Genomic DNA, 14459 nt, shown 5'->3' with positions numbered 1-14459 from the left:
TGTCATGATGTGCCAGAAACAGCACCACCAAACAGGCTTTTAAATTGTACTAATAAGATTGTTTATCTTGTTTATTAAAACATTTATATCCTGCCCTATAGCACAAGGATCTCAGGGTGGCATAGTTAGTTTTCTTCTTCAACAGGCCTCACCATTAACAAAAGAAGCACATGGATTTTTGAATGTTTAATAGATCACTTCCCTGCTATGATAGGAACACTCATGCACTGCGCCATTACCACCTCCCAACATATGTTTGTTAGGAATGTTTGTCCCGCTTTTTTATCACCAATAGCCAAAGTAGCTCACAAGATGAATAAAACAGTAGGAGTTATATCCAATGGGTCTGCTCTAAGCAGATTACCCAGTCAGCAGAGTTGTCTAGGTAGTTTACAGGTATTTTTTTAAAAAAAAAATAGTGCATTTGGACAGTGATTTTTAAAATCTTTTAATAATAATAATAATAATAATAATAATAATAATAATAATAATAATAATATATTTCTTATCCGCCTCTCCGATCTGATAGAGGCAGAGAACAATAAGCATAAAATACATAAAATACTGATTAAAAACATGGTATACACTGTTTAAAAACATCCTAAAAGCCTCCTAAAATATCCTAAAATTCTACTGGATAGGCCTGCCGGTGTGGGACGAGCGCCAGCTATCCTGAGGGAAACTTTGGAGGGAACCAGGTACTAGATGGTTCGATTAGTCTTTCACCCCTATACCCAGGTCGGACGACCGATTTGCACGTCAGGACCGCTAGAGACCTCCACCAGAGTTTCCTCTGGCTTCGCCCTGTCTAGGCATAGTTCCCCTTCTTTCAGTTCCTAGCATATATAAACCACTTAAGAGATTTATTAGTACATAAGTACTAATAAATAATTATTTTACAAAATTTATATGCTGCTCTACATGTAATATAATAAAAAGGAAAGGGGGTAGGGGGAAGAAACTGTAACTGGATAGTCAGGGAAGACTTGTTTAAATAAAAAAAGTCTTCAGCAGATGCCAAAAGTGATATGGCGTTGGTGCCTGCCTGACATGAACAGGCAATGAGTTCCACAGAGGGAGACAAGACACTGAATACTCTACTCCAAATCGACCGTTAATGGTAAAAACAACAACAACAACAACGCAGCACAAAAGCTCAAGTAAAAAAACACGCGGTGCAAAAGTCCAAGCAGAATAAAATTACTAAAATGCAAGAGCGCTAAAGAGTTCTTAAAATGGTCTTCACCCAGCGCTGAAAAGATCATAGGCGCAAGGGAAACTTCTCTGGGGAGGGTATTCAGGAGACAGGGTGCCACCACTGAAAAGGCCTATTCTCTTTTAGCCACCTGCCTTGCCTCATTCGGTGGGGGCACCTTGGGGTCCAGTTACATATATATATATATGGGAGGAGACAACCCTTCATGCAACCTGGCCCCAAGTTGCTAAGGGCTTTATTAAAGGTTCAAGCCAGCACTTTGAATTGGGTCCAGGAACGGACTGACAGCCTGACAAAGTACTGGCACAGTAGGACTGTATCGATTGCTCTGTGATTCTGTCAAACAGCAGCATCGGTGTTTCCTGGTTTGTGGCACACTAATAAGATTTACAAACCACATTCAGAAGCGCGGGAAGAGACTGTTCATCATATCAACCATTCGCAATTGGAGGCAAAGATTTATAATCACAGCAGCACCACAACCTCCTAACAGGGAAGAGAAGCAAAGCAGGTTTGGGTTTTCTTTTTCCCCATAACCCCAGGAGGCAGGAACATTCGCTCCCTCTGTGGTCAAGGGCAGCTGAGACGCATGTGCTCTAAGCCCCAGGGCTGGCAGAGCTAAGCATGTGTACTTAAATTAACACATCCCCTCCCCTCCAACGCCAAAGCAAGCTGGGTAATGAGGCCACTGATTACAAAGCCTGCTGAGTAATTTGCACTCCATTTTCACCTTTTAATGCAGAGGGGGTGATGTCTAAATCCTCTTTACAAAGGGGAGGGGGGGAAGGAGATCAGCACAGCCCTTCCTGGCAAGATCCAGGCTAAGCAGTAGCCTCCTGTGAACTTAGAATCTAACAAATGAACAATCCAGAGGTCCCAGATGTGAAGAAAACTGTGCTGGATCACATCTTGCGCTGATCACAAACCGAATATCACAGTTTACCCCAGGTTTATAAAGAGCCTATGGTTTTCTTGGTGCTCTAAAAAGGTTACTGGAGGAAGAGGAGGAGGAGGAGGAGGTGGTGATCCCTCTCCATAAGGTTACAATCTATTACTAGGGTGACCATATGAAAAGGAGGACTGGGCTCCTGTATCTTTAACAGTTGCATAGAAAAGGGAATTTCAGCAGGTGCCATTTCTATATATGGGGAACCTGGTGAAATTCCCTCTTCATCACCACAGTTAAAGCTGCAGGAGCTATACTAGAGTGACCAGATTTAAAAGAGGGCAGGGCACCTGCAGCTTTAACTGTTGTGAAGAAGAGGAAATTTCACCAGGTTCTCCATATATACAAATGACACCTGCTGAAATTTCCTTTTCAATACAACTGTTAAAGATACAGGAGCCCTGTCCTCCTTTTCACAAGGTCACCCTATCTATTACAATTTAATACCCACAATGTCCCGGTTCAGAAGATCAAACAACTCACGGGCTGTCTGTGAGCGTGAGCAAATGAGATGGTGCCCGCCTGCTTGCCCACTTCTGCTTTCTGAAAACAACTCCTGTGACGGACCCAGTTTCAAACTGCCACACAGCCACGAAGTTCACTGGATGACCCAGTCGCTTTCTCAGACTAACCTACCTCACAGGGTTGCTGTGAGGATAAAAAGCAGTGAACCCGATACATCACTTTGACTAGGTTTTATAGGTTATGTTTTGAACAAATGGATACAATGATGAAATGGGGGAAAGATATTATAGTATCCCAGTACATAAGAGATTGTGTGTTTGTGGAGATTTAGTTTTGGAGGATTTGGCTCATTACATGCTTGAATGGAGGTTATACTCTGACATTAGACAAAATTATCTAGATTCTTTCCTAAAGAAAATGAAATACTGCGGTAGATCACAGAAACTGGACTTTCTTTTACAATTGGAAAAACCAATCTGTTGTTCAAAGAGTTGCAGTGTTTGCGATCAAAGCCGCAAGGTCCAGGAAAAAAGTTCCTCTATTCACCTGATTCTCTTTCCATAAAGTGCCACAGTAACTCGGAGACCTGAACATTTAAAATTGCACCTTGATAACTCCTATTTTAGCCTTTTAATTGTAATGTCTTATAGTTGTTTAAGCAAATTTTTGTTTCATTTTATTCATTTTTCAATTTTTATGTGCTAATTTTAAATTTGTGATCTCTGGCCAAAATGTGGAAGCCTTCTGCTGTTTCAAATGATTGGCATTCAGTTTTTGTCTTGCAATGGTCCTCAGACCCAAGCAATAAAGTATCTATCTGTTGTGGGAGCGCCTGATAACTGTAGCAACACCAAGCAGGAGAAACCTGGATGAAGGAGCACCAGATAAACCACACTGAACTGGGGTATGTACTATTATTGTGATGCTCAGCCACTTCTCCGAGCCATGAAAAGTTCCAGGACTTCAGCGTTAACCCAGGTTTAGTTCCCATCGGAACAAAATCACAGCAGGTTTGTAATACGTACCTGCCTGAACCCTAACATCGTCTTCAGGGGTCCTTCTCCATGAGCCCCTGCCAAAGGAAGTGAGGCCGGTGGTTACCAGGAGGAGGGCCTTCTCTGCTGTGGCACCCTGGCTGTGGAATGAGCTCCTAGAGAGGTTTGTCTGGCACCTACACGATACTCTTTTCAACACCAGGTGAAGAACTTTTGATTTTCCCAGTATTTTAACATTTTGCCATCTTAGTCTTTTCACTTCCCTGTTTTAAATCTGTATTTTAAATCTCTGTATTGACGATCAGTTTTATTCTGGTTCTACTTTTATATTGCATTTTTACATTGTGATTTAAGGTGTATACCATGAAGTCACGAAGAGCCGGAAACGACTGAACGAATAAACAACAACAACAACTTTAAGGTGTATACTTTACATTGTGATTTAAGGTGAATACTTTAACCAGTACTTTATGGTTCTGATTTTTGTGAAATGCCCAGAGAGCTTTGGCCGTTGAGCGGTACAGAAATACAATAAGTAAATAAATAAATATTCACTGTTTCTCTGACTCAAACTGAAGTCCAAATATTCCCCAAGCTGGTGTCTTCCAGGCATTGTTGGACTACAATTCCACGTCACCTCTGACCACGGCAGTTGGGGCTGCTGGGTCATGTAGTCTAAGACATCTAGAAGGCACCACATGTGTAATAATAATAAATGTATTTCTAACCCACCTCTCCATCCTGATCGAGGCGGGAACAACAACAATGATAAAATAAATAAAATATTAATCAAAACACAGTATACATAGCCCAATACAGCTTGCCCCCTCCCCCTGAAAGGGTAGGGTGGGGCAGGAATTATGGGTGACTCATCTCCTTTGGCCATCACTTAGCCTTCCTGGATCCACCTTGGAAACTCCCATGGAAACAAATCACCTGAATATTATGGCTATCAATTTTCTACTGTCACAACCAAGAGACGCAGGTCAGGACAACCCACACTGACAGTCTCACTCATAGAAGTCCACTAAGAACACCCAAACATTACAGGTGTTATTTATATGGCACCATGAATCCAAAATGGCACTTTTGCAGAATACAAGAGGGCAGGCCCCTGCCCCTAGGAACTTCCAATCTAAAATTCAACAAAGGGGAAGCAAGGGAGGAAAAGGAAGCAGGAAGAAACAGGAAAAGTATATGCAATTGTTTGGCTTGGGTACAGGCTTAGCTGCAGGAAGGCATGGCAACTATAAAAGATCCTTTAAAACAGCCAGCCCCAACCTGGTGCCCCCCCCCGATGTTTTGGACTACAACTCCCAGCATCCCCCAGCCAGTATGACTAATGGGGAAAATTCTTTCAACAGGTTCGGGAGCAATGCAAACACTGTTCAGTTTTTGAATCTTTATCTCTTCTAACCCGTTAGTTAATGTCTCGTTAGAACTTTACGATAACTTTGTTGCACCCGACAGCACAATCCTATATACGTCTATTCAGAAGTCCCACGGAGTTCAACAGGGCTTACTCCCAAGGAAGTGCGCGTAGGATTGCAGCCTGAATTAGCCTCCCCCCATCCCACCACTTTCCTATCATTTCTACCGGATTCCAGAAGCCTCCGTTTGTCAATATTCTCACAAGCCCTAGAATACTGTCTGAAACAGCATAAAAATAACGCCAAGCCCTGGTTTTAAAGAGAGCCGGCTCCTTTAAAAAGAAAAAAAAAACAAGTTCGCTGACTAAGAGCATCCTGTGCCCAAGTTCGTAAACTTTTGAAAGAAACCACAACAGCGTTCTTCGTTACGCACGGTGATTCTGCCCGCGCCGGGCCGCCCCCGCGACCATCTTCCGACGCCAAAAGAGGGGATCCGGTCCCCCAAAGTGACGCCTGATCGTTATAATCCCTCTCGCCCCCCCCCCCCCCGCTGTACACAGGATCAACAAACACAGCCTCCCCGCCCCCCAAAGTCCCGGGCTATCTGCGTCGCAGCCGAAGCTCCTCCCCAAGCGCCCCGAAAGCGCGCAGGGCGCTTGGAGAAGGACCCCCCAAACTCTCTTTTTGGAGAGCCGAGCCAGGATCGCGGCGGGGAGGAGATCCGCGCGTGCGTGTATGGAGGGGGGGGTTCTCCCCCTTCCCTTCGCGGACTTACTCTTGTGCCTGCCGCTGCCCCAGCTCTGCTTGGCGATGCTGGGGCTCCGCATGATCGCCCGTCCGGCGGACTTGAGGGCGTCCATGGCGACGACGACGAAGCGCTCGTGGCCTCGGAAGCGCCGCCAGGAAAGTCTTGGCCAACTTTCCCTCGGCGCGACCCGGGGCCGCCCCTCCCTCGTCCCCTCCTTCCTCTGGCTCTGCACCGCCCCTCGTCCGGCGGGGGAAGTCGGGAGCCGATCGCGGGCGGGCCGGGCGAGCGAGCAGGAGGCGGCCGAGCCTTTCCCCGCTCGGGGTCAACGCCGTGGCACACTGGCCGGTGCCAGGCGCGGAAAGGCAGCAACTGGCGCCGCGCGTCGCCAGCAACAGGCGCGGCTGGAGCGGGAAACGAACTTCTGAACCAGGCCGAGCCCGTTGGAGAGCTCGGCTTTCGCGGGGCCTGTTTGGAACTGGAGCCCGGCGCGAACTTAGCCGAGATGGCTCGCTCCTCCTCCTCCTCCTCCTCCTCCTCGTTTGCCCTGCTCCGATGTCCTTAACACGGTTGCCAATAACCAACCGGGAAAGAGACACCACGCAGCAGCAGCAGCAGCCTGGCCTGCTCCCCAATGCTTTGATCTGCAGAATTCAATTAATTTCTTTCCCTCGACAGGTGTGAGATTCGCACACAAAGCTTGAAAGGCAGGGCCTTATCCAAACACGACAGTTGTGAATACAAATCTCAAAAGCTATCCGTTTTGGTCACGGGGAGGGGGCGATCGTGGCTTCCCCCCCCCCCATTAAGACAATCCAAAACGACCTTCCCCAACCTTGTGCCCTCCAGATGTTTTGCATTTGCGATTCCCATCAGCCGTAGCTAGCGTGGGCAGTGATCAGGAATGCGGGGAGCTGTAATCCCAAACCTCTGGCGGGAGCAAGGTTGAAGAAGGCTGAACCAAAGGGTCCAACAGCGGGCAAGCTTTGGAGTTTTCCATAAATCTTCGGAGAGGGAGAAAAGGTGATGTTTAACTCTTCCCCCAACGCCCCAAGAAAGAAAGATCCTAGGCATGTGCTGCACTGGGGTAGCTCCACCCACTTTGGAATTGGGACTCCGCCCACTGGAGACACACTTGCCCAAAGACAGGCCCAAAGTCCTCAGGCCCAAAAACGGTTCATCCCTGTCCTGAAGCTTTTAGTTTGTAAAAGCCTTGGGATGGAGAGCGGGTGGTGTGAGATATCCTATACACACCTGTGGGTTAGCCCCATCGACCTCAATGGGGCCTCCTGAGCAGGCACAGATAGGATTGCAGGATTAGGGTTGGCCCTGCAAGGTGTCAAACAGTTTTCACTTTGTGCCGGGGTTGCTGGGGCAAAGAAACCACAATGCCTTTCCCTGCACTTTTTGAAGTGTGTTAATTTTGAATAAAATTTAGAAGTTACTTGGGTTCCTTACAGAGCAGGGCGACAGATGAGTCCTGGTGAAGCAGAAGTAAATAGAAATGTGGTCAGCTATATTAGCAACGCTAGTGGTTAATTTGAGGTGGAGTAACAGATTGTGGACGAGTCACTCTGTCCCTATCTTGTGCACACATTTGGACTTTGCGTAGAAATGTCACAACCTACTGCTGCTGCTTGTATTACACAACCTTTTGGCCCTAGTGTTAAATGGCTCGACATATGCTTCTGCTAACTGAGGCCTCTGTTATCCATGCTCTGGTAATCCCCAGGTCAGACTACTGTAATGCGCGACACATGGTGTTGCCTTTGAAGACTGTTTGGAAAACGGCAAGTGAGGCAGGTGGCTACCGGGAGGAGGGCCTTCTCTGCTGTGGCACCCCGGCTGTGGAATGAGCTCCCTAAGGAGGTTCGCTTGGCACCTACATTATATGCTTTTAGACGCCAGGTGAAGACCTTTTTATTCTCCCAGCATTTTAACAGTCTATAAATAAATTTTAACTTGGTGTTTTAAATTTGTAATTTTGCATTGCTGCTGTTTTTATCTGGTTGAGCTTTTATATTGTATTTTATATTATGGTTTTATACTTTGAATGTTTTTAATTTTTGTGAACTGCCCAGAGAGCTCCGGCTATTGGGTGGTATAGAAATGTAATTAATTAATTAATAAGTGCGTCATGCTGCTAGATTAATAACTGGGCCTGGGTGTTGGTGTGTTTTGGGGTCAGTCTAAATCACCTTCCAGAAATCCCTTAGAGCTCAACGACTCTGATTGCAAAGAGATTCAAGCTCCCCCCCACTTCTACAACTGGATTCTTAGATTTTGGTAAATAGGGCTATCTGTATCGATGGCTGAGGCCACAACACCTCTCAAAGACAGGACTGTAGACAGTTGATGGCCAGCAACATTCTGTTGATGGGGTTTCTTATTATTATAAGCTAGCAAAAAGGCCCGTCATACGACAGGTGTATTTATTTTGTTAGGACTTCTTTGAATACAGTATTTTTGGTATACACTTTTCTAAGATTTTGAACCAACTTCCCCTGTTCTTTCCCATCAATAATTTTTCACTTTATGTCCTCAGACCGTCGGACTCTGGACATTGCCACAACGTTAAAGTAAAAGCCTCGCTAACATTTTTATAACTGGTGAGGAGGTTAGCCTTCTATCAAATTTACCCTCGTGAGACAAATTACTTACTGAGAGTGGGTTTTGGCCCGTCTGCTAGGCCGGAAGGTCCTGACAGTTATTTTTCTGGCACTTCCCTAGAAGGCCGCAGTTCCGAGAAACATCCCTAGATGGCGCCAAAGGGCAAAAACTATATCTGGCTTGGAGGAGCAGTCTGGTGAGGCGGTTAGTGGGTTTTGGCCCCTCTGCTAGGCTGGAAGCTCCTGGCAGTTATCTTTCTCGGAACTTGGAACTTCCATAGAAGGCCGCAGTTCCAAGAAACGTTGCTAGATGGCACCAGAGGGCAAAAACTGTTTCTCAGAACTTGGAACTTCCATAGAAGGCCGCAGTTCCAAGAAATGTTGCTAGATGGCGCCAGAGGGCAAAAACTGTTTCTCAGAACTTGGAACTTCCATAGAAGGCCGCAGTTCCGAGGAACATCCCTAGACGGCGCCAGAGGGCAAAAACTATAACTGGCTTGGAGGAGCAGTTTGGGCTTTTATATATAAATACTATAATTTATGGCATTTTTATATTGCGTTTTATATTGGGGTGGGCCAAGAAGAAATGGGGGGGTGAGGGAGGGGGTGACTCCTCCTTTTGTCCTACTAGTGAGATCTGGGTGTAGAGCAGGAAGTCAATCTATGCTGGGACAGGATCTGAAAAGGAGGCAGGGAGGTCACTTGCTCTCTGCAGAGAATCCTAGGGCACCATGGGTTCCCACAGCTGATGAGGAGCAGGCCTCTCTTGGGATGTTACGACTGTAGGCCCTCATCTTAAGCTCGGCCTGTATATATGAGTAAATAACAGCAACACTGCAAGTCTCCAGTGGCCTCCTCCTAATAAAGCTAAACCCTGAGTAAGTGTTAAAAAATCCCTGAAACCTCTCGCCCCTTGGAAGTGGGATGCAGACAAATAGCCCAGCGTTCCCCAGCCAGCATGAGATTGCACCCTAAATCTGTTAGCAGGCCCTGGCACCACTTGTGAAGGGATCCCGGGCTAAGAACCTTCCCCCACATCCCCAAAGTGCAACCCAGGAACCACTCCGGTGAGTTTGACGCAGGGTGTGGGTGGGCTGCAGCAGAGAGAAGCCCATGGGAGCCGCCCAGACAGGCGCTTTACAGTGCTGGGTCTGTAAATAAAATGTCACATCAAGCACAGCGGCACCAGCTCCTGCACCCCGTTAGTTTGGCAAGGAAGCCACCAGGGTGTTGCCTTGGGGAGGCAGCAGCGCTGACACATCTAGCACAACTTTTCTTCCTTTTAAGGGCCCAGTGTTGAGAGAAGAAGCGCTGGACCAGACAGCTACAGCCACCGCCATCTTGTTTCCCAGAGTTCTTCACAGCCTTGATGTATAGCTTCATCACAACTGCGTTATACTGTGCAATCACTGCGAATTGCATGCAAAGGACTCTGAAGTTTTCCATCTTATAATCTGCTTTGACTGTGAAGTACTCCCATGCATCCTGCTTTAATTTTGCTTCTTAGCCGAAAAAACCAACGTATTTTACTACCCCTTTAAGAGCAAATCTTTTGTTGTTCTCCGAGCAGCCACTGGGAGCGCAGGAGGAGGATTTGATATGTTTAAAGTACAAATTAAACAAATGCTTACATCTGCGTAAATTTTAAAGATAAAGACATCAAAATTGGCACAGTAATAGATATTAAGGAGGGCTTTCAGCATACCAAATTTGAATCAAATTGGGTCATCCGTTGATTTTTAATGATTTTTTACATTTCTCCCCCTTAAACCCTTTTCCTGGTATGCAATGGATCTTAGGAGCACCGCCGCCCGGGGTGTGATTTACCTAACAACCACAACAGCTTTACGCTATGGGGATAATTCGAGGGAAATGGGTACGTGGGATGAAGCTCGTAGTGTTACACAGGGATATATATCAGGGCCTAGAGGGGTGGTGGGGAGGTAGTGACCACAACCCAGTGTTTATCCTCTCAGCACTGGTGGGACCTTACCATTTCTTCCAACAACAAAAAAAAAGAATAATAAAATGATGCCAGCGTTAGACACATAGGGCCCATGTGGCCTGACCATTAGCTTCATCCCACATACCTGTTTCCTCAAATTATCCCCTACAGTGCTAAGCTGACACCTTTGTTGTTGCTACCAGGCGGCTAGATCCTTTGCATACCAGGAAATGGGTTTTAAGGGGGGAAATGTAAAAAAAAAAAAATCATACAAAATCAACAGATGACCCAATCTGATTCAAATTTGGTATGCTTAAAGCTCTCCTTGATATCTATTACTGTGCCAATTTTGATGTCTTTAGCTTTAAAGCTTTTGCAGATGTAAGCATTCGTTTATTTTTTCTTCAAATCCTGCTCCTGCGCCCCAGTGGCCGCTCGAAAACTAGCATCAAAATACGGCGAGGCTTTTGCCTTTGAAGCACAATTAAAGCAGGATGCAAGGGAGTACTTCACAATAAAAGCAGATTATAAGCTGGAAAACTGTGCGATTGCACAGTATAACGCTGGTGTGATAAAGCTCCATTAGTCTTTTTCAACGTTGCACAAGAGTCTCCTATTTTTGCTGCTAGCACTAGCAAAAGGCTAGTGCTGATGCCTGTTTGGAAAACACTACCGGTGAAGCTTTTCACAGCGTGGAGACAAACATTCTCACCTGCACATCAAGCTGTGAATGGTACAGCTATGGAAACCTGTTCCAAAGTTGGCAACCCTATAGCAATCTAACATATTTAGGTGACAAAGCTGCTCTTAGCATGGCAACATAGAAGCTTCATTTCACACTCCTTGCAGCCCAAGGCAGCCTGCCCACGTTGACTTGGATGTAGTCACAGGTAACCAGGAATAATTTTTGTCAATTCACTGGAAGCAGACGTAGGAATCATGTTACATCCCAGTTGAAAAAGCTCCATTGGTTAGCAGAGGAACTCTGGAGTTAGTTCAGGGGGCTGGGACATCCCAAACAGCCTGGGCCTAGGATATTTAAGGGAACAACCCCCACCCCACTCATTTGAGCCTCCCCGTGCAGTACAATCCTCATGGAGATGTTCTTCCGCTGAAATGGCAGGATAGGAAAACATTAAATCCATACAACTTCCAGGCATGATACAACTCTAGCAACTCATCTTGTAGAAATTCAGCACTGGAAAAATATGTGTGTGTTTAGGTTCAAATGCACCTTTCAGAAGCACACCAGAGTACGGCTGGACACGTTGCCAAATCCAGCAGGAAGTGAGTGACTCATTTGGTTTGCTAACATTGATGATGATACAATATATGACCACTATCGGATTCAATATATACTTAAGTGGGAAACTGCCCAGGAAGTCCAACACAGTCACATTTGACTTCAAAAGAGGAAACTGCTCTAAAATTAGGGTGACCACATGAAAAGGAGGACAGGGCTCCTGTATCTTTAACAGTTGCATAGAAAAGGGAATTTCAGCAGGTGTCATTTGTATATATAGAGAACCTGGTGAAATTCCCTCTTCATCACCACAGTTAAAGCTGCAGGAGCTATACTAGAGTGACCAGATTTAAAAGAGGGCAGGGTACCTGCAGCTTTAAACTGCTGTGATGAAGAGGGAATTTCACCAGGTTCTCCATATATACAAATGTCACCTGCTGAAATGTCCTTTTCAATACAAATGTTAAAGATACAGGAGCCCGGTCCTCCTTTTCACATGGTCACCCTATCTAAAATGAGACTGATGAAAAGAGAGTTGAAGGGAGGAATCAAGAAGGTAAAATCCTTGCAAAACGCATAGAGCTGACTCAAAAGCACAATAATAGAAGCTCAACTAAAATGTATTATAAAATGTATAATAAAACCAAAACGTCACCAGCATGGTGTCAAGGAAGCTATTGTAGAAAAGTGGGCTTCCATCAGAAAATGGAAGTCTTGCCCAAGTGAGGAAAATAAAAGGGAGCACAAGCTGGCACAAAGGAGATGCAAGCAAACAATAAGAGATGAAAAAAAAAGCATTTTGAAGACCACATCACTAATAATATCAAGGCCAACAATAAAGTTTTTTTTTAATATATTGGAAGCAGGAAACCAGCCAGGGAAGCAGTTGGACCGTTGGATGACAATGGAGTTAAGGGAGCACTAAAGGAGACAGGGAGATTGCAGAGAAGTTGAATGAATTCTTTGCAAATAGTGGTGACAAAAGATGTTCTCAACCTTACTGACAAATTGAAAGCAAATAAATCATCAGGCCCGGATGGTATCCATCCTAGAGTTCTCAAAGAACTCAAATATGAAATTGCGGACCTTCTAACAAAAAATTGAAACATGTCCCTAAGTTCAACCTCTGTACCAGAGGACTGGAAGATAGCCAATGTAACACCAATGTTTAAAAAGGGATCCAGGGGGATCCAGGAAATTACAGGCCGTTAGCTTGACATCCGTTCCAGGTAAATTGGTTGAAAGCATTGTTAAAGACAAAATTAGTAAGCATATAGAAGGGCATGACCTGCTGAAGAAGAATCAACACGGCTTCTGCAAGGCAAGTCCTGTCTCACTAATCTTCTAGAATTCTTTGAGAGTGTCAACAAACATGTAGATAGAGATGATCCAGTAGACATTGTTTACTTGGACTTCCAAAAGCCTTTTGATAAAGTCCTTCACCAAAGACTCCTGAACAAACTTAGCAGTAGTGGAGTAAGAGGAGAGGGCCTCTTATGGATCAGTAACTGGTTAAAGCACATCTACACCAAGCAAGATATTCCACTGTGAAAGTGGTATATAAGAGGCAGGAGCCACACTACTGCTTTATAGCAAAACTGAAGTGCACTGACAACTGTAGGGGCCCATAACACACACATACCATATAACGCTTTCATACCACTTTCATAGTGCTATATCCTGCTTGGTGTAGAGGTGTCACGGACCCCAACAGTTGTTGGTGCACTTCAGTACCACTAAAGCAGTAGTGAAGATCCTGGAGTGCACTTCAATACTGCTATAAAGCAATAGTGTGGCTCCTGCCTTTTATATACCACTTTCATACCGCTTTCATAGTGGAATATCCTGCTTGGTGTAGATGAACCCTAGGAATAAATGGTCAATTCTCCCGATGGAGGGAAGTAAATAGTGGGGTCCCACAGGGATTGGTATTGGGACCAATTCTTTTCAACTTGTTCATAAATGATCTGGAATTAGAAGTGAGCAGTGAAGTGACCAAGTTTGTCGACGACACCAAATTATTTAAGGTTGTTAAAACACAAAGGGATTGTGAAGAGCTACAAAAGGATCTCTCCAAGCTGGGAGGGTGGGCATCCAAATGGCAGGTGTGGTTCAATGGAAGCAAGTGTAAGGTGATGCACATTGGGGCAAAAAACCCCAACTTCAAGTATAACCTGATGGGATGTGAGCTGGAGCTGACTGAACAAGGAAGAGATCTTGGGATCGTGACGGCCACTGTAAAGAAGGCAAACTCCATGTTAGGCATTATAAGAAAAGAAATTGAGAATAAAACTGCCAGTATCATATTCCCTTTATGCAAATCTATGATGTGACCACACTTAGAATACTGTGTACAGTTTTGGTCACCACACTTAAAAAAGATATTATAGAACTGGGAAAAGTGCAGAAAAGGGCAACTAAAATGATTAAGGGGCTGGAGGATCTCCCCTATGAGGGAAGGTTACAACAGTTGGGATTGTTTAGCTTGGAAAAAAAGGAAGCTAAGGGGAGATCTGATAGAGGTGTACCAAATTATGCATGGTATGGAGAATGTGGACAGGGAGACATTTTTCTCCCTCTCTCAAAATACTAGAACCCAGTAGGGTCATCCCATGAAGCTGATTAGTGGGAGATCCAGGACAAATAAAAGGAAGTGCTTCTTCATAACGGGCCCAGCCTATAAAGCCCTACATGGCTTGGGACCACAATACCTGATGGAACGCCTCTCCCGACATGAACCTACCCGTACACTGTGCTCAACATCTAAGGTCCTCCTCCGAGTGCCTACTCCAAGGGAAGCTCGGAGGATGGCAACAAGGGAGAGGGCCTTTTCAGTGGTGGCCCCCCGACTGTGGAATGATCTCCCCGATGAGGCTCGCCTGGCGCCAACATTGTTATCTTTTCGGCGCCAGGTCAAGACTTTTC

The 14459-nt window shown here is 45.3% G+C and overlaps 1 protein-coding gene across 2 annotated transcripts in view; it reads right to left on the bottom strand.

The window, feature by feature from the left end:
• Window positions 1-5915, bottom strand: part of LDLRAP1 (low density lipoprotein receptor adaptor protein 1) — a 169665-nt gene extending 163750 nt beyond the window's left edge. For both annotated transcript variants that reach the window (XR_010026085.1, XM_063140327.1), the window contains exon 1: window positions 5768-5915. Coding sequence is in view for 1 of the 2 variants with exons in the window: in XM_063140327.1 (XP_062996397.1) it covers window positions 5768-5852 (85 nt within the window). In the remaining variant the exon portion in view is untranslated. The remainder of the gene's footprint in view (window positions 1-5767) is intronic.
• Window positions 5916-14459: the final 8544 nt, after the last annotated feature.

This window comes from Elgaria multicarinata, chromosome 13, assembly GCF_023053635.1.
Source record: "Elgaria multicarinata webbii isolate HBS135686 ecotype San Diego chromosome 13, rElgMul1.1.pri, whole genome shotgun sequence".
NCBI classification, from domain to species: Eukaryota; Metazoa; Chordata; class Lepidosauria; order Squamata; family Anguidae; genus Elgaria; species Elgaria multicarinata.
The sequence above is the reverse complement of the archived record's forward strand: the minus strand, read 5'-3'. Positions and strand labels throughout refer to the sequence as shown.